This window comes from Urocampus carinirostris, chromosome 19 (genome assembly GCF_059441175.1).
Source record: "Urocampus carinirostris isolate Australia breed hairy pipefish chromosome 19, RoL_Ucar_1.0, whole genome shotgun sequence".
Taxonomy (NCBI): domain Eukaryota; kingdom Metazoa; phylum Chordata; class Actinopteri; order Syngnathiformes; family Syngnathidae; genus Urocampus; species Urocampus carinirostris.
In genome coordinates, this window is record NC_142367.1 from 24,246,469 (window position 1) to 24,272,811 (window position 26,343).

The 26,343-nt window shown below is 40.5% G+C and overlaps 1 protein-coding gene across 1 annotated transcript; it reads left to right on the forward strand.

The window, feature by feature from the left end:
• On the forward strand, nucleotides 1-26,276 carry LOC148347819 (uncharacterized). The gene is made up of 7 exons (XM_088324283.1): nucleotides 1-92; nucleotides 2,613-2,723; nucleotides 4,935-5,054; nucleotides 7,006-7,222; nucleotides 19,069-19,072; nucleotides 20,615-20,770; nucleotides 24,954-26,276. Exons 2-7 carry the CDS (start codon nucleotides 2,702-2,704, stop codon nucleotides 25,107-25,109), a joined length of 675 nt encoding a protein of 224 aa, XP_088180409.1. The 5' UTR covers nucleotides 1-92; nucleotides 2,613-2,701; the 3' UTR covers nucleotides 25,110-26,276.
• The last annotated feature ends 67 nt before the right edge of the window (nucleotides 26,277-26,343 follow it).

Below are 26,343 nucleotides of genomic sequence, written 5' to 3' on the forward strand. Positions count from 1 at the left end.
TATCTCTTATGCCACCGGATGCCATGCTGCTTTTGAGCCTGCGACTCGCTGTGGGATTGAGTTTACTCGGAGTTCAAGGAATCCGCATCTCTGTGAGTCTTGACCGTTTTGAAAATCCAGACTTAGCCTAACCTGATGTGTTTTTGTCGCTTTTTGTTTTCCAGCCGGGCAAAATCGGTAAATATGGCCTCGCTTCGGGCAAACGTTCCAATCAAATCCAAGATCTGGAGGTCCGGTTCTAGCATGTAACCACTAGGGTTGGGTAGGGTTACTTGAACTGGATTACTTTCAATGACTTTTGGATGACTCCAATAGCAAATATGCGAATAAAAGACAAAATCAACTAAATATGAATCAAATGATGACTCACAACACGTGGTAAACTTTCTCTCCTGGCTTTGATCTCCGGCAAAACGAACATAAAATGCCACAGAAACATAATGAAAATAAATCCAAACAGCTTGCCAACATCATTTTTAGTCATTTGATTCCTATTTAGTTTCTTTTGTCTTTTATTAGCATATTTGGTATCGGAGTAATCCAAAAGTCATTGAAAGTAATCCAGTTAAAGTAACCCTAGCCAACCCTGGTAACAATGACAATTAAGGTCTATTCTATTCTATCTATGTAGGCTGCTTTTCAACCAAAAACGAGTGCTAAATGCACAAGGAAGAATACAAACTATGGGGACTCAAAACATAACCAAATGTTACCCTTAATTTTTTTGCCTGGTTTTTCACGATCACACTGGATTTCTTCTGGGAAAAAAATTAAAACTTGGCTATAAACAACGTGTTAAACCCTGAAATTGGTTACTAAGTAATCCAGGTGGTAAAAAAGTACTTTTTAAATGAAGTACCTACAAACTAAGTATTTTGTTTCCAGTTTTTGCGCCCAACACTGTTCACCAACCAGGGTTGGGTAGGGTTACTTTAACTTGATTACTTTCAATAACTTTTGGATTACTCCAATACCAAATATGCTAAGAAAAGACAAAAGAAATTAAATAGGAATAAAATGATGACTCACAACACGTGGTAAGCTTTCTCTCCTGGCTTTGATCTCCAGCAAAACGAACATAAAATGCCACAGAAACAAAATGAAAAGAAATAAAAATAGCTTGCCAACATCATTTTCACCATTCCATGTATTCTGTTACTTCCCAAGACTCCCAAAATGGAGTCATTTTATTCATGACACCTATAGCAATACTACAAAAATTCTCCTGAAATATCACAAAAATACTCCAAAAACAAAACCACAGTAACACCATACTACAAAAATACTACAACGTGAATTGTTTTCAAACACTCGTACGTCGAGAAATTTGCACCTAACTATTACTATAGTAATCCATGAATCTGTCGCTATTTTTTTTTCTTTCGATTAATCGACAAATCCTAATTCTTAGGCAGATAGAAAAAAAATGTGTTTTTGTTCAATTTTGGAATATGATAAACATTTAAAATGTGAAATTGATATATAATTGCTAAAAAAAAATCTGCCCTTGCGCAGATTTCTTCATTTGCCTCATGTTGAGGTTTTTTTGAGTTTTTCCTTGCCCTCATGTCGGTTTTAGATCAGGGCATGGTGTCATAATAGTCTGTAGTTTGCAATAATCTGTGGTCTGTGCAGTCCTTTTAGACTGTCCCTTCTCAAGGTTTCGTTATTTTCCTCATGTTGAGGTTTTTGAGATTTCCCTTTCCCTCATGTAGGTTTTAGATCAGGGGATGGTGTCATAATAGTCTGTAGTTTGCAATAGTCTGTGGTCTGTGCAGTCCTTTTAGACTGTCCCTTCTCAAGGTTTCTTCATTTTCCTCATGTTGAGTTTTTTTTTAGTTTTTCCTTGCCCTCATGTAGGTTTTAGTTCAGGGCATGGTGTCATAATAGTCTGTAGTTTGCAATTATCTGTGGTCTGTGCAGTCCTTTGAGACTCTTTGTGATTAAGGGTGTCATAAATAAACACGACTCATTACTATTTAGATGTTTTTTATAAGTAGGTGAAGGACAAAAATATATCTTATACATTTAATCTTTTCCTTAGATCTCGGTCCATGTCATGTAAATCCTTGTTTTGAAAATGTAAAATGGACTCATTTCTATTTATTGTATAAGTCTACGAAGGACAAAAATCTCTTTTACACTCAAGTTATGCATAAACTTTGCGAGAAATTTTCAGCAGCTGATATTTCAATTGCGGTCACCGTGGCGATCGTGTTCCCCGGGCGTGCACGAAACGTCATCCCTCTCCGCCCCGAAGAAAAATAATGGCACTTCACTTTCTTTTTAAAAGCTTTGTAGAAGCATCCGTCTGTCCTTACCCATATATTGGCTTTTCTCATCTCACTCCTTCACTACACTTACTCGCCGTATAGGCCAGGTAGACACTTCAATCGCTGGATACGGGAAGCAAAACTAGGAAGAGGGGGCTTCCTCGATGTGTGGACAAAGATCTGATCGAAGCCTCTCCTGCCATCTAATGCGGATTTATCATACTCTGGGACTTAAGATAAACACTGATGAGCTGCACCAAACTATTAACGATCATTTTTTTTTTTTAAACATTAAGGTTTTCAAAATAAGATCTCTTTTACATTTAATTTTTTCCCTAGATCCGTGTCATGTAAATCCTTGTTTCAACAATGGAATCTGCAGCGTTCATTCCGACACCAGTGTGACGTGTTCCTGTCCTGAGCCTTTCATGGGCAAAAGGTGTAAACAAGGTTGGTTTATTACACTATTGAAGTATCCTGTGTCAAAAATTCTATTTACCTTAAATTCCGGACTATAGAGCGCACCTGATTATAAGCCGCACCCACCACATTTTAAGAGGAAAACCGATTTTGTACATACACAAGCCGCACCTGTATATAAGCCGCATGCGCCCACATTGAAACATGTAACGCAAACACAAAATGAACCCAAACCCGACTTCAAGTCCCGCGATTGAAACTAAATGTCCTTCATTAAAGTCCACAGTCCAAAAATCACAGCCGGGAAAATGATACCGGTACTTAAGGTTTGATGCAGACCGGCAGAGTCCGGGTCCCGTTGAAAGTAATCCAAGGAAAAACGTGTATATTTCCAAAGGTAAGGGTGGGAAAAATAAATCAGTTGAACACATTTACTCACGCAACTCCTTTTTCTTTAACCAACTTTTTACCCCCTCTTCTTTCCTTGTCTGTCCCTCACCTTTAGCGGTCCCCACTTAAACTCGGCACCCCGCGTTTGTTCCGCCCCTCCTTTTTCGTTCACCCGTGCAAAACATATCAGAATAAGTGTCTCAAATAAATACATGACAAAAATCTACAGTTGCAAATACATATTATACACGGGTTACACATATTTACAAAGAAAGACGGTACACCCAGAGAGTTTTCAAAGCTTTAATAATAATAATATAGCTTTGACAGGGCAGTTAATGGTAGCAACACGCGAGCGGCGCTAGCGGCCGTTAGAAAAACGACATAAATTGGCCCCATCACTGAATAAGCCGCGGGGTTGAAAGTTTGGGAAAAAGGTAGCGGCTTATAGTCCGGAATTTACGGTATGCATGTGGTTAGAAGCAAAACGTTGGTAACAAACAAAATAACACAATCCCGGCACTCCACTGTCCTCTCGTTTTACTAATTTCGCTGCAATATTAGTTTTTCTGTTTAGGAATAGTAGTATCTGGTGGTCATTGCATGCTACTTTAGCTATCCAGTGTCTCTCTTTGATGCGGTGGCTTGCGAAAGTATCGAACCCCCACCTCAAAGAACTATTTTTGTTGTCATATTGCCACATTTCGGGCTTCCAACTTGAAGCTAAGAAACTGAAAATATTTCTATAGGAACGAACAACATGTCAGACACAATCGTGACGTGAAAACGAAGTATTTTGAGGGAAGGGGGGGGAAAGGAGGTGTTGCAAAACCATTGGCCCCCTCTCCTCTCAGTCGACCGACTCCAAAAGTTCCCCGATGACTTCTGAATGATCCAATGTCGACCTCAATGATTAACAAGGACATAAGAGTGGAGCTGTGTGTCCTTGACTCTTAGTTTAAATGCACCTGAAAAACCAAAGAACAAACTAGGCGGGGAAAGGTGCGGAAAAGTTCGAAGCAGGAATGGGATACAAGACGATTTTGCAACAATTACTGAAAGATCTTATACATTTTACTATAAAGGATTTTATACAAGTTACATTTATTAAATGCAATGAAGATTTTTCACAGAGAAGGCTTAAGTTCAATGACGGGTCACGCCGTTCCAAATGCGAATGTTTTGTTTAGTTCTATTGATAACAGGACTCTGACGGAGAAGTCCAGGCACTGATTTGATAATCGCTCGGGGTCCAAACATCGAGGAGACGAGGTGGAGCCCGGCCCGCCCATGGGAGGAGCCGACTCGCCAGCTTGGGAGAGAGACGTGGGCCGAGAGAAGAGTTTCAGAAGATCGAGGGGGAACGAGAGAGACACTGATTTGGCTAATTCGATGGAGTTCACTTAGTTCAATTATTTAAGAAAATAAATCTGCCCCCGTGTGGAAATGCCGGTCTCTTGTCCGTCTTTTCACAAAAAGAAACGAGCATGCATTGTTAGGAGAATGCAGGTTGTGTTTGGTTAATGGAGTCAGATAACTCATTCGAACAATTTGGTAAACGATACATTTTAATAGTTTAATTCCTAACATTACACATCTCCCAAAGCACTGTGTGAGCAATAATATTAAGACCTAGCCGTCTCTGTAAATATTCACCCGAATCAAGGAGTAAACTAATCAGAGAAGCAACCAAGAGCCCCGTGATCACATTTGATAAACTGCATACAGACACAGTTGCGGTGGGACAATGTGTGCGTGAGACAAGGATTAATCACACTTTTGTTTTCTTTTTTTCACGATTCGGTATGAGAGAAGGTTTTCGCTTAATCTGTGTTTGGTTTTTAATATTAGTGAAAGATTTCTGCAAGGGGATCGATTGCGGTTCTGGTGACTGCGTATTGAACGTGAAGGAACCTACGTTCCACGAGTGCAAATGCACGTTCCCTTTCCAAGGACCGAGCTGTCTCCAACGTGAGTACTTTTCCTTTAAATGTATCGAAATTGGATGAGAAAGCCTGGGGGGGGCCGCATGTGGCCCGCCGGCAGTAGTTTGACCACCCGTGACCAAGAGAATCGCTTCTTTCTTTTTGAAATACCGTAAATTCCGGACTATAGAGCGCACCTGATTATAAGCCGCACCCACCACATTTTAAGAGGAAAACCGATTTTGTACTTACACAAGCCGCACCTGTATATAAGCCGCATGCGCCTACATTGAAAAATGTAACACAAACACAAAATTAACACAAACCCGACTTTAAGTCCCGTGATTGAAACGGAATGTCCTTCATTAAAGTACCCAGTCCAAAAATCACAGCCGGCAAAATGAACGGAAAATGATACCGGTACTTAAGGATTGATGCAAACCTGCAGAGTCCGGGTCCCGTTTAAAGTAATCCAAGGAAAAAAGTGTCTATTTCCAAAGATAAGGGTGGGAAAAATATCAATCCACTATTGTCCGCCGCGTCCACAAACAGGTCTTCCTGTCACCCCCCGTTTGTTCCGCCCCTTCTTTCTCATCCGCCCGTGCAAAACATATCAGAATAAGTCTCTGAAATAAATACATTACAAAAATATACAGTTGCAAATACATATTATACATGGTTACGGTGTTCGAATGGTGTAATTACAGTTCAAATATATTCATTTTTATGATTGAAAAAATGGTATGACGATAATTATTGTTTGCATATTTCTGAGTACCGTAACTTCCGGACTATAAGCCGCTACTTATTTCCCAAACGTTCAACCCTGCGGCTTATTCAGTGATGCGGCGGGATGAAAGTTTACGGTTTTGCGAGCGTGTTGCTAGTAGCGTGTTGCTACCTGTCACAGTCACGGTTTGGGATGAAAGTTATATTACTATGATTAAAGCTTTGAAAACTCTCTCGGTGTACCGTCTTTCTTTGAAAGTATGTGTAACCATGTATAATATGTATTTGCAACTGTATTTAAGTTTTATATAAGTCAGTTAGTACTTTGTTCCTTTGTTTCTTTGTTTCCTTATCCTCACTGTAAATGTGGGACTGGAGTCGTCCAATTTCGTTGTCACAGCATATCCCATGTTGTAACAATGACAATAAAGGCATATTCTATTCGATTCTATTCTATTTTTTGTAATGTATTTATTTTAGAGACTTATTCTGATACGTTTTCCACGAGCGAAAAAGAAGGGGCGGAGCAAACGCGGGCTGACGGGAAGTGGAGTAAAGGTGAGACGTGTTTGTGGACGCGGCAGACAATAGTGGATATATATAATTATATATATTTTCCCACCCTTACTTTTGGAAATATACACTTTTTTCCTTGGATTACTTTCAACGGGACCCGGACTCTGCAGGTCTGCATCAAACCTCAAGTACCGGTATCATTTTCCGTTCATTAGGCCGACTGTGGGTTTTCCTTGTTGGCAGTCGGTGAGCTGGCTGTCCTGTTGCCTACCATTGTTTTTCACGGCTGGATTTGTGTTTGTTGCCGTCGCTGTTTTTTTGTCATTGGCTCCTGGTTATCCTGGCTGCTTACTGCATTTCTTTGGTCGGCTAGCCTTTTTGTTATTCTCCTTTTTTCTTGAGTGTTACTTTTCGTCTTTTTCTTTTTGCTTTTATCGTCCTTTCTTTAAATGTCTTTTTTCTTCTTTGTCGCTCTTCTTTCCGAAGGTAATAGGATGCGTTTCGGTCACTGTGAGTCTCCGTATTTCGTCTTCTTCAGTCGTGCTTCTAGCACTCGTTTTTGGCGAAATCGAGTGGAAAATCATACTCGCGAGGTCTCTTTACCTTTCCTATTAAGGCGGAGGCCTCAAGCTATCATTGTAGGGGCTGCGATAGGCCCCCAGACCCAAAGTTATATGGAGCTAAGAATTTTCGTCATTGAAGTCGTCCCGAATGCCCGATCTAATTACCGTTCCTGTGTTTCTCAATTCAAGCCGTCCCCTGCATTCCCAATCCCTGCCTCAACGGAGGAATTTGTACCCAGCTCAATCAACGAGCCAATTGCACGTGTCCGGCGGGATTCACCGGACACTTCTGCCAAATAGGTACGCTATCTCACACAGTTTTAAACCTGTGTTTGAAGGTTTTCTTACTTTTTCAAAAATGTCCTTTTTTTCCCCTCAAAAAAAAAACAAATGGATCAAAAAAACGGTTCACACATTGAATTCCTTGAACAACGTCCAAATATTCACAGGTTGAAATCCAGACACCGAAAAGCAATATTGTCAGAGTATAGATAATTATTATATCCACAGTACAGTATGAACATGACTACTATCTTTGTTGTTGTAACTATCATTATCAACTATATGACTATTTTTATTGTTGAACGGTGAGATTATATTGATGTCACCAATATATTCTGCAAATGAATTACAATCTAGATCACTCATTTGAACTCGAAACGTCGTCCCTCTCTGCCTTGACGATGGCATTTCATTATCTTTTTTGGCAAGTAAATAGTTCCGTGGGAGCGTCCGTCCGTCCTTATCCACATTTTGGCTTTTCTCATCACACTCCTTCACTACGCCTACTCGCCGTATGGGCCACTTCAATCGCTGGGTACAGGAAGCAAAACTAGGAAAAGGGGGGCTTCCTTGATGTGTGGACAAAGACAGGATCACTCCTGCCATTTAATGGTGATTAGTCGTTCTCAGAGACTTGATACTCATTGACGAGCTGCAACAAACCCTTTGATGTTTTTTTTTTTAAACACTACATAAAAAAAGAGCATCATTTGCGTTAGAGAGAGAGAACTGTAGAGATATTGAGAGAGAGAGAGAGCTGTAGAGATATTGAGAGAGAGAGAGAGAGAGAGAGAGAGAGAGCTGTAGAGATATTGAGAGAGAGAGAGAGAGAGAGAGAGAGAGAGAGCTGTAGAGATATTGAGAGAGAGAGAGAGAGAGAGAGAGAGAGAGAGCTGTAGAGATATTGAGAGAGAGAGAGAGAGAGAGAGAGAGAGAGAGCTGTAGAGATATTGAGAGAGAGAGAGAGAGAGAGAGAGAGAGAGCTGTAGAGATATTGAGAGAGAGAGAGAGAGAGAGAGAGAGAGAGAGAGCTGTAGAGATATTGAGAGAGAGAGAGAGAGAGAGAGAGAGAGAGAGAGATTCATAGATGTAGAGAGAGATGTAGAGAAAGAACTGGAGAGATGTAGAAAGAGAGAGAGACAGATGTAGAGAGAGGAGAAAGAGATGTAGAGAGAGCGAGAGACAGATGTAGAGAGAGAGAGAGATGTAGAGAAAGAGAGAGAGTTAGGTAGAGAAAGAGAGCTGTAGACCTGCCATCTAATGGTGATTAATCATACCCAGAGACTTGATACTCATTGACGAGCTCCACCAAACCCTTTCCGATAGTTTTTTGCGTTAGGGAGAGAGAGATGTAGAGATATTGAGAGAGAGAGAGAGAGAGAGAGAGAGAGCGAGAGCTGTAGAGATATTGAGAGAGAGAGAGAGAGAGAGAGAGAGAGAGAGCGAGAGCTGTAGAGATATTGAGAGAGAGAGAGAGAGAGAGAGCGAGAGCTGTAGAGATATTGAGAGAGAGAGAGAGAGAGAGAGCGAGAGCTGTAGAGATATTGAGAGAGAGAGAGAGAGAGAGAGCGAGAGCTGTAGAGATATTGAGAGAGAGAGAGAGAGAGCGAGAGCTGTAGAGATATTGAGAGAGAGAGAGAGAGAGCGAGAGCTGTAGAGATATTGAGAGAGAGAGAGAGAGAGAGAGAGAGAGAGAGAGAGAGAGAGAGAGAGAGAGAGAGAGAGAGAGAGAGATGTAGAGATGTAGAAATGTAGAGAGAGAGAGAGAGAGATTTATAGATGTTGAGAGAAAGAGATAGAGATGTAGAGAGATGTAGAGAAAGAACTGGAGAGATGTAAAAAGAGAGAGAGAGAGAGAGAGACGTAGAGAGAGGGAGAGACAGATGTAGAGAGAGAGAGATGTAGAGAGAGAGTTATGTAGAGAAAGAGAGCTGTAGACCTGCCATCTAATGGTGATTAATCATACCCAGAGACTTGATACTCATTGACGAGCTCCACCAAACCCTTTCCGATAGTTTTTTTTTTTTTTTTAAACGCTACATAAAAGGAGCATTGTTTGCGTTAGGGAGAGAGAGATGTAGAGATGTTGAGAGAGAGAGAGAGATGTAGAGATGTTGAGAGAGAGAGAGAGATGTAGAGATGTTGAGAGAGAGAGAGAGATGTAGAGAGAGAGAGAGATGTAGAGATGTAGAGAGAGAGAGATGTAGAGATGTAGAGAGAGAGAGATGTAGAGATGTAGAGAGAGAGAGATGTAGAGATGTAGAGAGAGAGAGATGTAGAGATGTAGAGAGAGAGAGATGTAGAGATGTAGAGAGAGAGAGATGTAGAGATGTAGAGAGAGAGAGATGTAGAGAGATGTAGAGAGATGTAGAGAGATGTAGAGAGATGTAGAGAGAGAGAGAGAGATGTAGAGATGTAGAGATGTAGAGAGATGTAGAGAGATGTAGAGAGATGTAGAGAGATGTAGAGAGAGAGAGAGAGAGAGAGAGATGTTGTGAGAGAGAGAGAGAGAGAGCTGTAGAGGTATCGAGAGAGAGAGAGCGAGAGAGCTGTAGAGATATCGAGAGAGAGAGAGAGATTTATAGATGTTGAGAGAAAGAGATAGAGATGTAGAGAGATGTAGAGAAAGAACTGGAGAGATGTAAAAAAAGAGAGAGAGATGTAGAGAAAGAGAGAGAGTTATGTAGAGAAAGAGAGCTGTAGACCTGCCATCTAATGGTGATTAATCATACCCAGAGACTTGATACTCATTGACGAGCTGCACCAAACCCTTTCCGATAGTTTTTTTTTTTAAACGCTACATAAAAGGAGCATCGTTTGCGTTAGGGAGAGAGAGATGTAGAGAGAGGGAAAGGGAGATGTAGAGCGAGGGAGAGACAGATGTAGAGAGATGTGAAGCGATGTAGAGAGGGAGCTGTAGAGATATTGAGAGAGAGAGAGAGAGAGAGAGAGAGAGATGTAGAGAGAGGGAGAGGGCGATGTAGAGCGAGGGAGAGACAGATGTAGAGAGATGTGAAGCGATGTATAGAGAGAGCTGTAGAGATATTGAGAGAGAGAGAGAGAGCTGTAGAGATATTGAGAGAGAGATGTAGAGAAAGAACTGGAGAGATATGTAGAAAGAGAGAGAGAGAGAGACAGGGAGAGACAGATGTAGAGAGATGTGAAGCGATGTAGAGAGGGAGCTGTAGAGATATTGACAGAGAGAAAGAGAGAGAGAGAGATATGTAGAGAGAGATGTAGAGAGAGAGAGAGCTGTAGATATTGAGAGATGTAGAGAGAGAGAGAGCGACGTAGAGAGAGAGACGTAGAGAGAGAGAGAGAGAGAGAGAGAGAGAGAGAGAGAGAGAGAGCTCTAGAGATATTGAGAAAGAGAGAGAGAGAGAGAGAGCTTTAGAGATATTGAGAGAGAGAGGGAGAGATATTTATAGATGTTGAGAGAAAGAGATAGAGATGTAGAGAGAGATGTAGAGAAAGAACTGGAGAGATGTAGAGAGAGAGAGAGAGAGAGATGTAGAGAGAGGGAGAGAGAGATGTAGAGAGAGGGAGAGACAGATGTAGAGAGAGAGAGATGTAGAGAAAGAGAGAGAGTTATGTAGAGAAAGAGAGCTGTAGACCTGCCATCTAATGGTGATTAATCATACCCAGAGGCTTGATACTCATTGGAAGCGACTCGTCACCCGTTCGTCCCGTCGCGCGATTTAGGAGCGCGTTCAAACGATGCGAATAAGTCTATTGGATCTCGTTGTAATACCGCTTTGGTCCTGCAGGGGGCGCTTTGAGAGAGAGTTTATACAGAAGTATCTTCTTTTAAATAATGTTTTCATTGGACGTACCGTTTTCAAAAATGGTGCTACTCCATTTTCAGTTTTTGCTCTTTCAGTTTTTTCATAGCATCTATAATTCATTTTCTTGCTTGTTATTTTCTCCTTTTTCTTTTGTCATTTTGCTTTATTTTTCACCCTTTTAAGTGAGAGTCAAGGAAAACACGCGTGTTGAAGCGAACGATTTGATGGAAGAAAATGAACAAAAGGACGTTATTTTAAAGCCAAAGCGTCCGGATGCCGGCCTTCAAATAAATGTCCCGGTTTTATAAATCATTTCAATGTTCCCTCTAAGCCAGGGGTGTCAAAGTCATTTGAACTCGGGGGGCCACACAGTAGAACAAACATTCGGTCAGGGGGCCGGACTAGGAGATTAAAGACAAAAAAAAAAGAGAGATAAAGAAAAAAAAGAAAGAGGGAGGGAAAAGGAGAGAGGGCGGGACAGAGAAAGGGAGAGAGGGAGAGAGCGTGAGAAACAAAATAGATAAAAAGAGTAGTCGTGAGAGAGGGGGAAAAGAAAGGGAGAGGAAGAAAGAAATCCAAGGAGAAAAGGAAAAAAGCAAGTTAGAGCAAAATAAGTTTAAAAGACAGAGAGACACAGAGAGAGAGAGACACAGAGAGAGAGAGAGAGAGAGAGAGAGAGAAAGAGAGAAACAGAGAGAGAGAAAGAGAAAAAGAGAAAAACATAATGCAGAAAGTGATAACGGCAATAATTCCGGCACGAAAAAACGGCAGAGAAATTCTTCGGAAGATCGCGGAGGCAAGGAAAACACGCGTGTTGAAGCGAACGATTCGACGAAAGAAAATAAACAAGAAAACTCCTAGCAAGAAAAGGACTTTTCTGCCAAAATGGACTCAATTATATTCCTAGTGACGCTATGAGGAGGATGATAATGGATTGGACCTTGAGAAGGCATTACAACTGTGGCGGGACAGCAAACCACGAAGGATATATGAACTGAAAAATCTGAAGTAACAACTGCTTAGTATTACCAATTAACCGTGATGATTCAAACTGAATGAATATCTAGATTTATATGATATATTTTTCGCCGATTTACAATTTCAACCTGGATAAGACTAAATTTTGGGGAGCCATAGATCTCTGTTGGGACCCATAGATTCCCCGGGACCCATCACTTTTCACAGCTCAAATGAACACCAAGACTGCCTTCATTACTACATCCGATTTTCTTTGGGTGGCAAAAGCGTGTTTGTCGGTTGGGACATTCTTGAAACTGTATTCCTTCAAAAAAACATGTTTGTGTTTGTTTTGATTTCTAGAAACAACGAGTATGAATACCGAGTGATGCTAGGAGGTGTGAAAATAGACAGAGAGGAGCCAACAGACCAGTTCCTCCGCGTAGTCCGCAAAGTCCTTCCTCCCAGTACTATTTCTGCTGACCTGGGTAGGTCCAAAATAGATTTGATCGCCCGACCTGAAAGGGTGTGGTACTTCCTTTGAGGTCTCATCTCATTAGCGACACCGCTTATCCTCAGTAGGGTCGCGGGGGTGCTGGAGCCCATCCCAGCAATCATCGGGCAGTGAGCAGGGGACACCCTGAACTGGTTGCCAGCCCGTCGCAGGGCACACGGGGACAGACAACTCACTCGCTCATTCACACCTAGGGACAATTTGGACCGGCCAATCCACCTGAAATGCATGTTTTTGGAATGTGGGAGGAAACCGGAGTGCCCGGAGGAAACACACGCAAGTACAGGGAGAACATGCAAACTCCACACAGGAGGTTCGATCTCATGACCTCAGAACTATACTCGCTCGCTCATTCCCATCTAGGGACAATTTGGACCGGCTAATTCACCTGACATACATGTTTTTGGAATGTGGGAGGAAACCGGAGTGGCCGGAGGAAACCCACGCAAGCACGGGGAGAACATACAAACTCCGCACAGGAAGTCTGGAGCTGGATTTGAACCCACGCAGGAGGTTCCCAAGACATGAACTGTGCCGCACATGCGCTAACCACTGCCCCGCCGTTGAAAGCAAAAAAGATGTCCTCGGCTAAGTATGTGTTCATCCAGGTGGACCCAAACGCGGGAAGTATGGCACGATGTTAAAAAAAAGAATGGCGTTTCAGCACAAAACATTCAACAAAGTAACAAACAAAAGTCAAAAACTGCAATGAAATTGTCTAAACTCGAAAAACAAAAACCAAACCTCACCTTTCGCCGTCAATATCGCGATCCGTACGGCCGTCGCCCTTTTCCATCCTGCTTTGTGAGGTTTGGTTTTTGTTCTCCGCTTCAGAATGTTTGATTGCCGTTTTTGACGACATATTTTCTTGTTACTTTGTTGGCGATTTTGTGAATAAGCACCATTGTTTTTGAGCACCTTGCTTTAAAACAATCCGACTGTAATTTAAACAAAGCATCGCAATTTCTGCCAAGTACTCCGAATGTCAGAATAAAAAAAGTTAAATGAAGCCCGGGTAAACGGTGGAAGATCACTAGAGACCCTTACACCACATAAGAGTAACTTAACAAGCAAGATCACAGGTGTCAAAAAGGCGGCCCGCGGGCCGGATCAGGCCCGCTAAGGGATTGAATCCGGCCGGCGAGACAACACTCAGAGAAGCGCAAGAGAAAAACAAGCTGCAGGTTGAAATATGTCAAAGCCAGGTGCCTCAAAGAAAGACACTGTACTTGTATTTTTCTCTCTCTCTCTACATCTCTCTCTCTCTTTCTACATATCTCTCCAGTTCTTTCTCTACATCTCTCTCTCAATATCTCTACAGCTCTCTCTCTACATCGCTTCACATCTCTCTACATCTGTCTCTCCCTCTCTCTCTCTCTCACACAACATCTCTAACTCATCTCCCTAACACAAATGATGCTCCTTTTATGTAGCGTTTAAAAAAAAACTATCGGAAAGGGTTTGTTGCAGCTTGACAATGAGTATCAAGTCTCTGGGTATGATTAATCAGCATTAGATGGCAGGTCTACAGCTCTCTTTCTCTACATATCTCTCTCTACATCTCTCTCTCTCTCTCTCTCCTTTTCTCCCACTCTTTTCTCTTTCACTCTTTGTGTCTCTCTTTTTCTCTTCCTTCGTTCCTCTTTGCCTCTTTCCCTCTGTCTTTTTAACTTATTTTGCTCTAACTTCCTTTTTTTCCTTTTCCCTCTTTTCTCTTTCTCTCTTCCTACCCTTCGCGCTTTCTTTTCTCTTTTCTCTGCTTCCGTCTTTCCATTTCTCTTTGGATCTCTTTCTTCCTCTCCCTTTCTTTTCCCCCTCCCTCACGACTTTTTATCTTTTGTTTCTCACGCTCTCTCTTTTTCTTTCTTTGTCCCGCCCTCTCTTCTTTTCCCTCCCTCTTTCTCTTATTTCTTTATCTCTCTTTTTCTTTCTCTTGAATCTACTAGTCCGGCCCCCGACAGAATGTTTGTTCTCTCGTGTGCCCCCCCCGAGGTAAAATGAGTTTGACACCCCTGCTTTAGATCCTGCTGACCTGCATTTGGGTCCACTACAAACCACAACACACATAGGTAGAAAATTGGAGAGTGAGTTTATGCTCGTCGTTGTAGTTTTTTGTTAAATACAGCCCAAACGGCAACCCGAACCCCCCCCCCAAAAAAAAACGAAAACAAGAAAGAGTTTCTTCGAGGTATTCTAAAAAAAATACTCATGAACGTTCTGAATAAGGCTGCCATCCTGACTTTAAGCCAGGAGATGGCGACAAAGAGTGAGAAGAATTCAAATACCGCACGGCACATTCAATTCACAAAACAAATTGTTAACACTACGACTAATTCTATTGTTTGGGGCTGAAAATCTTCGCTCTCACCATCGCCCTCTGCCGTGAGGCAAGAGAATTGCGTGCCTCAATTGCGTGGAATTTATGTATAGAAACAGCTGTGGCATCTTCGCCATCGTCATAAATAGAATAAGAATCCAGATAAACACACTTCTTCAGTCTCACTATCGCCCTCTGCCATGAGGCAAGAGAATTGCGTGCCTCACTGCATCTGCACAGTAATACATTACATGCCATATGGATAAATATTCATAAGGTGAAAATTCAAAGCCCAAATTGTGAAGTTAGATAAGAAAATTAAACACTGATAAATCTAACCATTTTAAATATCTCTTATAGTATATCTCCATGATGACAGGTGAGGCACAGCCTCCACTGAGTGCACTTGCCTATTTTATGTATAGAAACAGCTGTGGCATCTTCGCCATTGTCATAAATAGAATAAAAATCCAGATAAACACACTTCTTTAGTCTCACTATCGCCCTCTGCCATGAGGCACGAGAATTGCGTGCCTCACTGCATCTGCACAGTAATACATGACATGCCATATGGATAAATATTCATAAGGTGAAAATTCAAAGCCCAAATTGTGAAGTTAAATAAGAAAATTAAACACTGAATAAATCTAACCATTTAAAATATCTCTTATAGTATATCTCCATGATGACAGGTGAGGCACAGCCTCCACTGAGTGCACTTGCCTAATTTATGTATAGAAACAGCTGTGGCATCTTCGCCATCGTCATAAATAGAATAAGAATCCAGATAAACACACTTCTTTAGTCTCACTATCGCCCTCTGACATGAGGCACGAGACATCTGTGCCTCACTCAGCATCTGCTCAGCACAATTATACATTACATACCCATTCCAATGATAATATTCATGAAAATTCAGCAATTTTGGAAAGGAAATGTGACGTTAAACGACAAAGCTCTTTAACGCTGAATACAAACCATTTAATACATTGTATAATTCTATGATGACAGGTGAGGCAAGAGGTTTGCGTGCCTCACTCTGCATCAGCAAATGCTCAGCACAGTAATATGTTACATACTAGTTGCGTTCTTAATATTCATGAGAACTTCGCGATTCGGAATGTGTTAATCTTAGTCGTGGTTGGAGGTGGGAAAATTGGACTCAAGTAAAAGTACTCTTACTTCAGAGTACTATGATTCAGGTCAAAAGTAGTCATCCAAATAATTACTTGAGAGAAAGTACTTGGCGAAATAAACTACTCAACAACCACGTAACTGTGGCAACATCGTATTGATTTTGTTTTAAAACAACCATTCATTCAGATCATCAAATCAATAAAGTCCATCCGATCAATAAATTACAAGGAATCACAAGTTGCCGACTAAGCGAGCCGATTCCGAGAAAAAAAAACACTTTCGATTCCGAGAAAAACATCACGTGATCTTGTTGAACACAGTATAAAAAGCCCAGCATCTCTTGGACGAACGTGGCTTGAGTGTTGCTGAATAAAGGACGTTCCCTTTCCTCCATATTTCAGTCTCTGCGTATATTTTGGGGGAAAGCCCAACGACGTCCTCTCCAAAACCCTGTGTGTGTGTGTGTGTGTGTGTGTGTGTGAGGCTACAGCTATTGTTGTAGAAAATAAACTTGCATTTGTAGAATAGATTTGCGTACATTTAGAAAGAAATGTAGAAAGACTTGCTTACAGTTGGGAGAAATGTTGTTTACATCTCGGGAAGGTCTCAGCGGACGAATTAGTATAAACAATCCTCCTTAACGGAGGACAACAGATAACGGCAAAAGGCAAGGTGACATAAACTGGCATGAACTTGAAAACACTTCCAAATAAGGACGTGAAAGGGGACGGGGGCCAAACCGGGTACACGTGCTATGTTGAAAACTATAAAGACACGCGCATATCTTGGATTCGCTGAGTCTCTTGTTGAAATTGTGTATCAATAAAAAGAACTCCCTCTTACGTCATTTTGATTCCTGCATTTCTTTGAACACGTACGAGACGATTCAACCAATTGGTCTTATCTTCATCACTATATACACTTTGCTTACAGTACAATAAAAATATATATATATTCCTAACCCTGCTTACAAGTCTCACCCGGTAGTTGTTTGGGGTCACTGGTCAAATCTAAATAAAAGAAACGATAAATGCACCTTAGCAGATACAGACAGACGGCCAATGACGTCGAGGGGATTTAAGTAACGGCTTCGATGTAGCGGAGTAAGGTTTCTTCTTCACAAATCTACTCGGGGTAAAAAGGTATAGTGATTTAAGAATACTCATAGAAGTACAAAATGTAATGTAGAAGTTACTCTGAGAGAAATGAACAAAAATGAAGGGAAATATTGCTAGATCTCTTTTTGTAATTTTCCATGTCTTGTTTTCAAAGCGCTCCTCCAACTTCAAGTCACAGATTCACCTTACTGTGCAAAGGAAACGCGATATGTCCGCACCATCTGCCTACCCGATCAGAACTTCCCTGCCGGAAAGGAGTGTGTCATATCTGGATGGGGATCAACTGAAATAGGTGTGTCTATTTAAAGGGGCAGCGTGCATAATTCAGCGTTTTCTAGTAGTAGGGATTTCATACGAAACAATTGCTTGAAATTCTTGAAAATGTATAGAATTAGAGTGAATGTGGTGCACTGCGAGCACAATCTCAGCGCACAAGAAAATCCAGCCAGCGCACAAAAATCAGGGCTCAAAATTATTGATTAAGAAGTGAATTAAGTCAAAGATACAGTACATGAAGGTCAAAATACACGGGTTCCCCTGACGATGTGTCCTAAATGCGGTATTTTGAAGTCGAGTCGAAGTAGAACGAAGTCGAGTAAAGTTACTAGAGTTTGTCGAGAACCGGCTTCTTCGGCTCGGCTCACTTAAAGGAACCGGCTCTTTCGTGTCCTAAACGGCTCTTCATGTTGTTTTTGCTTCTTTAATCCCTACGCGACCAAATATGATGTAAAATTGTGCACAAAATGACTTATAGGAAGGGGGGAATAGTACAAAAAAGAAAAAAATACCAAAATGAAAAAGTAGTGAAAAGCTGAGAAAAAAAACAAAAGGAAGAGAAAAAAAAGAAGGAAACATTTAGAAAAAAGCCAGAAAAAAAGAAAAGAAAGAAATGTATGAAAAAAGTAAACAGAGAACAAAAAGAAAAAAGTAACAGCTCGGAAAAAATAAACACAATGAGATTTTTTTAAAGGAATTGAAAAAAGAATTGAAAAAAAATTGGAAAAAAAGGGAAAAAAGAAGAAAAAGTTACAGATCTACTTTATTGTCATTCTAGTACACGTGTATACAGAACGAAATGTCACGGTTGCCTTGGTGACCAGTCTGCCCCGCCCTCGGCGCAACAGCTGAAGCAGTTTGACTAATTGTATTTCTGCTACTTAAGACTGCATTGTGGGCTCTGCGGTGGCTGGTTCATTACTCGTTATTCACAGTCCCCGTCTGTTATGCTTGTCCTGTTTTAGTCTGTTATGCCTTGTCACGTTTTAGTCTGTTATGCCCTTTCCTGTTGAGTTCGTGCCGGAGGAACTCTTTATTGTTCTGTTTTGCCCCGGAGTATTGGGCGACTTTTATTTTATTAAATAAAACTTATGGATCGTCAACGCGTATGAGTTCTTCCTTCATGCCTCCTGCCTCCGTTCTGGTCCGGTCCCCTTCCACGCCGCCACGTCTCGTGACAGAATGAACCAGCCACCGCAGAGCCCACAATGCAGTCTTAAGTAGCAGAAATACAATTAGTCAAACTGCTTCAGCTGTTGCGCCGAGGGCGGGGCAGACTGGTCACCAAGGCAACCGTGACACGAAATGTCGATAAATCTGACCCGCACAGTTTCCTTGAATGTACAGATATAAATAGAATGTTGTATTGAGTTGGAGTATTGAGTACTAATTATATACTAAATAATTATGACTATGTATAGTATTTTACAGTAGTGCAAGAGGAGCAGCTAACCAGATGTGGCTAGTTTGTGTTGCATTCAAATAATTTCCAATTGTATCAAGTGAATCTTGTTGCCGACATTGTACTTCCACTAAAAAATTGTGATTAAATACAGTTGTGTATCGTGCAACCGACGAAATAAACCCCCAAAAATGTTAATATGATGCGACAAAATATATCAGAAAATCAAAAGAAATGGATATCTTGTGAAAGAATTGTAAAAACAAATGACGTTTGTAGGCCATCGTACATGAGTCAATTCATTCAAAAGAGAAAAATCATTTTGCATTGCCGGAAACTGTAACAAAATGTAAGTTGATGTCAAGTTTTGGACATGTTTAATAATGACTCAGTTGCCGCGCTTGGGATTGCCGTTGCTCATTGTTGTTTCAAGCGTCGCTCACCGACTTTGTGTGAACGCTCAGACCCGTAAGGAAAATTCCAGGGAACAATGCATCCAGCCCCTCGGGTTTTTTTCATTCGGCCCTCCAAACAAAAATGGTGGAAATATCATGACGTATATACATAAGAATAAAAACAGTACTACTGATAAAAGTTCTCTTTTTGGTACCACATCCGACCCCATTGTCGCTTTGTTTGTCCACAACTAAAATATGACTACAAAATGACTACAAAACTAAATACCCAATCTCGCGATTAAAAAGAGGTCTATTACTTTGTTTTGATTTTGAAGATAATACCAAAAGAATACTATTACAGTAATACTAAAAATCAAAAAAAATTATACAGCAATCACAGTAATATTACAAAAATACTAAAGTGGCCAGGGTTGGGTAGGGTTACTTTAAATGGATTACTTTCAATGACTTTTGGATGACTCCAATAGCAAATATGCTAAGAAAAGACAAAAGAAACTGAATAGGAATCACATGATGACTCACAACACGCGGAAAGCTTTCTCTCCTGGCTTTGATCTCTTTGATCTCCGGCAAAATGAACGTAAAATGCGACAGAAACATAATGAAAATAAATACAAACAGCTTGTGAGTTGTCTGTCCCCGTGTGCCCTGCGATAGGCTGGCAACCAGTTCAGGGTGTCCCCTGCCCACTGCCCCAGAATGGCTGGGATGGGCTCCAGCACCCCCGCGACCCTACTGAGGATAAGCGGTGTGGCTAATGAGATGAGATTCATATTGAGTTTCTTTTGTCTTTTTTTAGCATATTTGGTATTGGAGTAATCCAAAAGTAACTGAAAGTAATCCAGTTCAAGTAACCCTACCCAACCCTGGTAACAATGACAATAAAGGTATATTCTATTCTATCTATGTAGGCTGCTTTTCAACCAAAAACGAGTGCTAAATACACAAGGAAGAATACAAACTATGAGGACTCAAAGTGACAAATACGTAACCAAATGTCACCCTTGATTTTTTTTGCCTGGTTTTTCACGATCACACTGGATTTCTTTTGGGAAAAAAATTCAAACTTTGCTATAAACAAGGTGTACGAACCCTGGAATTGGTTACTAAGTAATCCAGGCGGTAAAACAAGTACTTTTTAAATGAAGTACCTACAAACTAAGTATTTTGTTTCCGGTTTTTGCGCCCAACACTGTTCACCAACCAGGGTTGGGTAGGGTTACTTGAACTGGATTACTTTCAATGACTTTTGGATGACTCCAATACCAAATATGCTCATAAAAGTCAAAAGAAACTCAATAGGAATCAAATGATGACTCACAACACGCGGTAAGCTTTCTCTCCTGGCTTTGATCTCCGGCAAAACGAACTTTTGTCTTTTCTTTGCATATTTGGTATTGGAGTCATCCAAAAGTCATTAAAAGTAATCTAGTTAAATACAGCCCAAACGGGGACATTGCTCACTTGTCTCACGCCCTACTCTTCCACATGCTTCCAACAACTTTCACCCACTCCATACATGACCATCACTTGCCACAATGCCTCTCTATCAACTCTGTCATACAACGATTGTGATTTGGATCAATTCTAGTTTTGCTTTACAGGCAAAAGTAGCAACCACCTTCTGGACGCCCACGTCTTCATCATCTCCAACCAGGAATGTCGGCAGGCTCACGTTTACGGAAACAGGTTGCACTACAGCATGCTGTGTGCGGGCCGCATGGAAGGAGGGACGGACTCTTGTGAAGTAAGTGCTGCATCTTTGTAAATGCTCGAAAGTGTTGCCACGGTTCTGCTTAAAAACGACGCCGACACTTTATTTTTCCCTCCCGATTAACGGCAGCTGGCATTAGTTTGTACGGCATTGTCGTATAGAGCAGGAGTCCCCAAACGTTTTCCTGTGAGGGCCACGTCACTTTTCCCTTCTCTGATGAGGGGCCGGGGTCAGTTTGTAACAGAAAAAGTGTGATGATTGCAGGAGTTCCTAAATGTAAACATTGATTGTACATCTCACCTTCAAAATAGATGGTAAATGTCAGTCTCACACGACACCATTTACTTGTTGACATTAAGAGTGATTTATTGAACAAGTCTCATGAAATCACGTGAGGTCCCGTGAGACTTGCCCCAAACACCCTTCTCTGACCTGTGAGACTATGTTATCTAGTGGTGATAAACTGGCACTTCACTTTTTTCTGCTTTACACCAAAATATAACATTTTAACTAGTCAGCATCCCTCGTTGTGCCGTATAAAATAGTTACTGACTAATAGTTAAAAATGAAAATAGTTCATAACTTAGGAACAGTCCAACTTTATTATCAAATATAAAATCAAAATGCGTTCTGGTATTGTTCAGGGGGCCGGACCAAATGTGGAAGCGGGCCGTAGTTTGGGGACCACTGTTATAGAGCGTGTTTACCGCCTCCGGGTCGCACCCAAAAGGTCAGCTGCATGCTACACTTAAAGGGGGCACTGTTTAATGTGTACTGGAACAAGTATTACGTATCAATTATGCAAAAATTAAGGTATCGTTTCCCAGTTGTCAAAGATAGTCATTATTAAGAGTCTTTGGTGTCTGTATTTACACAGATAAAATACATATATTGTTAAAAACTACATGGTAATAGCAGCTGCAAGGTACTCACGAGGCTCCAAGTTGCTTGAAAAGGGAAAAAAGGGCCGTGTTTTATTATACGTCAGTGAAAACAGTACACACATGAGCACGACTTCACAATAAAAGAATATAAGATTGATCAACGCACAAAAGATGTAATTACACTCATTATTGAAACGTTACTTTATGTGTGTGTGAGAAAGATTGTTTTTATATTTAGGAATATAAAAACAAGTTATTTTCATTAGACTGAATTCTGAGAGATTTACATCCAAAATGGCCACCTTGACACCAGTGGTAAATTGTAAAGGGAAGAACTTTCTGCAACTGAAAATGGAAGCTATATATTACTCAGTTTTACCCAACACCTACATGGAGATATATTTTTCTAAAAAAAATATATAACATATGTACCATTCCAGCCCACTCATATACCTACGATTACCTCAAGGTCTACAAATCATAGGTCTTCAAAAATGCACACACAGGAATAAGAATTACATATGTAAATTCTAGATATACTTGTGGCCCTGCAAAATACACAATTCAAATTGCATTTCTTATTTTGATAGTCCTGGAAAAGTTTGGGAAATGGTTAAGAGCCCTGCAAGAAGAACTCAGGTGGATTAGCTGTTACCATAACATTAGTTTGTTAATGTGGCTCTAATACAGGAGTGACCACACTTTTCAATTTGAAAGCCGACAAAAATATTACGTTTAGGGTTTGCTTCGGACGCAGTCCTGTCAAACGGGTTAGTCGGTTGGGGGTCATGGCGGGCCGGGTCACGCTAAATTTTTAGGCCCGATCTTGTACTTCTAATAATAAAATATGCATTCATTTAAAACATTAAGTATATAAATAAAACCTATGCCCATGAATATGATTGGCCTCTAACACTACATTGCTGACGCCACAACAACATTTCACATCATTTGCATTAAAACAAACGGACACCATTGCAAGCAACCAGTATCAGCTAGACTACGTTTCCCAAAATGCATCACTCCAAAACAAGGAAGTGGACTCGTCAACCGACAGTACATCGTTTAAACATTTGCAGCGGCAAACAACGTGTCAGATTTAATCATAACAACAACAGCAGCAGCAACCTAAAAACCCTAAGCAAGCAGTAAAAATGAATTTAAGCAGCTCCTTACCGGTGGCGTCTTGCTCAGTCAGCATGAGATTTAAATGTCGCGTGCGATTTCTTCTTCTTCTTCGAGTCTAACAGCAGTTGGCGTCCTCTACCGCCCCCTAATATCACATCCCGTTCCACTTCTCAAATTCTCGTAAAAAGTCTTGTACTTCTTTAAAAAAAGACAAAAAAAAATCTCCATCGAGGACTATTATCCAGCAATCCTTTCAGTGAAAATTCTGTTACTCTTTCTTTTACCGGCTTCTTAAATTTGTCATTTGCTCTACTTCTTCCGGTTTAATGGCTGCCCCGGATGTAGTCTCCGACCTATTAAGTGCTTGTGCGAGTATATTTGTCGTATTTTCTTTATTATCATTTTTCATATTACCGTATTTGTATTTTTTGTAGTATACTCGGGTAAATATTTCCGTCGTAGTATTTTTGTATTAAAGTATTACTGTAGTAAAGCGGCGGGCCGTGCATTTCACACCTAGGCCTTCAGTTGTACTACATCTGTTTTGTAGTTATTTTGTAGCATTTTTGTGGTTTTTGTGTAGTAGTTTTTTTGTTGTACACATGCAAAGAGACATTGGGAAAGAGTTGGCACCAAAAAATGAATAGTTTTATTCTTAGTCCTTAACTTGCAAGCACAACGGCAAAAAAATAATCCTTCTACAGTAGTATTGATGAAGTTTTATTTTTGGTGGGTATTTTTGGTGAGGTTTCCGTGGTTGTGTTTTTGTAGCATTTCCGTATTTCTGTTGTATTTCAATAGTCACCTTTTTTGTTGTATACCTTTAGTTTTATTTTTGTAGTATTTCCATAGTTTTATTTGTGGAGTATACAGTAATGTTATTTTATAAAGTATTTCTGTGGTACCTTTTTGTTATATATCTGTAGTATTTTTGTAATAATAATGTAGTTTTGTTTTTGTAGTATTCCCATAGAAAAACGTTGTAGTATTACTGAAATTGTAATTTTGCAGTTTTTCCGTTGTAATACAACTGTATTGGTATTTTTTTTTTGTATTTCTGTAGTAATATTTCTGCAGTAGCGTTTCTCGATCGCAATATTACTATAAGGGCATTTTTGTGGTTGATAGGTTGGTCATTTTGGTTGTAACATTTCTCAGAATTCACTGTGTGAAAATAACTTGTTTTTATATTCCTAAATATAAAAACAATCTTTCACACACACACATGAAGTAACGTTTCAATAATCAGTCTAATTGCATCTCTTGTACGTTTATCAGTCTTGTACTCTTTTTATTTTGAAGTTGCATTTCCGGTGTATTTTTCTGTTTCCTGTGTGAATAAAGTTAACTAGACACACGGGAGAGGGTGGGCCACAGGAAAGTGCTCTCCCGCTTGGGAAATTTATTTACCTTAATGCTTGTTTTTATTTGAGTAATTCTGCCAACATAGAGTTTGTATAAGTTTTAAATTTTTTCATGTTTTTTTTTCTACTTTTTTAAAAATTCCTTTAAAAAAAATCTCATTGTGTTTATTTTTTCAGAGCTTATCCTTTTTTTCTTTTGGTTCTCTATTTACTTTTTTCCTACATTTCTTTCTTTTCTTTTTTTCTGGCTTTTTTCTAAAATTGGCCTTCTTTTCTTCTCTTCCTTTTGCTTCGTTTTTTTCTCAGCTTTTCACTACTTTTTCTTTTTCTTTTTTTTTCTATTCCCCCCTTCCTTTAAGTCATTTTGTGCATCATTTTACATCATATTTGGTCATGTTGGGATGAAAGAAGCAAAAACCACCAGAAGAGCCGTTTAGGACCCGAAAGAGCCGGTTCCTTTGAGTGAGCCGAGCCGAAGAAGCCGGTTCCCGACAAACCCTACTAACTTTACTCGACTTCGTTCTACTTCGACTCGACTTCAAAATACCGCGTTTAGGACACAACGTCGGGGGAACCCGTGTATTTTGACCTTCATGCACTGTAACTTTGACTTAATTAGCTTCTTAATTAGCAATTTCGAGCCCTGATTTTTGTGAGCTTGGCTAGATTTTCTTATGCGCTGAGAATGTGCGAGCTTAGAGGGAACACCGGCTGGATGTCGCCAGCGGGCCGTAGCTTGGACCACATAATTCACGCAGGTCATCCATTTTGACTGGAAAAGGTGTAAACATCTGGGAAAAGTGGGAGATTTTTAGCGGCGGTGTTTGTTTTATGGCGCAGGGAGACTCGGGCGGGCCTCTGGCCTGCGAGCACGACGGACAACAATACTTGAGCGGAGTCGTGAGCTGGGGAATCGGATGCGGTCTTCCAAACAAGCCGGGCGTCTACGTCGACGTCTTCAAGTTCAAGGACTGGATTCAAAGCACTATCAACTGAAGCCTGAATGGACCGTCGTTCTCATAAACCTGGTACAGCGGTACCTCTACTTACGAATTTCGATTGAAAACGTTGTAAGTCGAGACGCGTTTTCAATGTAAAAGCGCTGATCCGTTCCAAGCCCTGCAAAAGTACATTTTTTTTTGGAAGAAATCACAAAAGAGCATCAGATCATGAAACAAATACATGTTCAGATGAGATGGCCGCACAATGAACATAAAGCAAGAGGTACGTGATGTAAAAAAAAACAAAGGAATCTATGGGAAAGTCGCCAGGCGACATCGTAAACAGCGATAGCCCGACTTGTCAACGGGATTCCGTTCCACAAATTCCTTTGTGGAACTTTGCTAAAATCTCTTTAATTTGGGCTGGTTCTCCTCCCAGCCATCTTGCTTAAATCGCTTCTCCTCCCCGTCTAAGAACTCTGAATTGTGACGGTGACACGAAGAGCAACACAGTTTGCCAGGCAGATTTGAAACGATAGCCAGTAAAGGCGAATAACCGGGGTTGGGTAGGGTTACTTGAACTGGATTACTTTCAATGACTTTTGGATGACTCCAATAGCAAATATGCGAATAAAAGACAAAAGAAACTAAATATGAAGAAAATGATGACTCACAACACGCGGTAAGCTTTCTCTCCTGGCTTTGATCTCCGGCAAAACGAACATAAAATGCCACAGAAACAAAATGAAAATCAATCCAACCTCATTTTTGCCGTTCCATGTATTCCGTTACTCCCCAAGCCTGCACAAAATGGAGTCATTTTATTCCTATTTCGTTTCTTTTGTCTTTGATGAGCATATTTGGTATTGGAGTAATCCAAAAGTAATTAAAAGTAATCAAGTTAAAGTAACCCTACCCAACCCTGCGAATAACACCGTGCGCTGTACTCTATTTTCGACTTTGTATCCTGAAACCCCTTTGTAACTAGAAGCAGTATTTTCCCCTTCAGGTATTTGTAACCTGAAACTTTTGTATGTAGATATTCGTAAGTAGAGGCACCCAAAGTCAAACTGAAGCTGTACATGAACAATTTGGAGTATCGGCATGGTTTTAATTTGTTTTTCAAGACCACGCTTTGAAGTTTTCCACCCAACTGTTAAAATTGTGTTAAGTACTTCTGGCACTAAGTAATGCAAGTTTAAATACACACACAAAAACAAAAGATTTTGTCTCTGCCTATTTTTTTCTCCGCATAAATCTGTCTGGGAAATGAATGGAGTAAGGTGGTG

Coding starts and splice junctions, on each gene's coding strand:
- LOC148347819 (XM_088324283.1), top strand. CDS start 2,702: ATGGGCAAAAGGTGTAAACAAG. Junction 2,724..4,934: donor GGGCAAAAGGTGTAAACAAG/GTTGGTTTATTA, acceptor TTTTAATATTAG/TGAAAGATTTCTGCAAGGGG. Junction 20,771..24,953: donor GAGGGACGGACTCTTGTGAA/GTAAGTGCTGCA, acceptor TTTATGGCGCAG/GGAGACTCGGGCGGGCCTCT.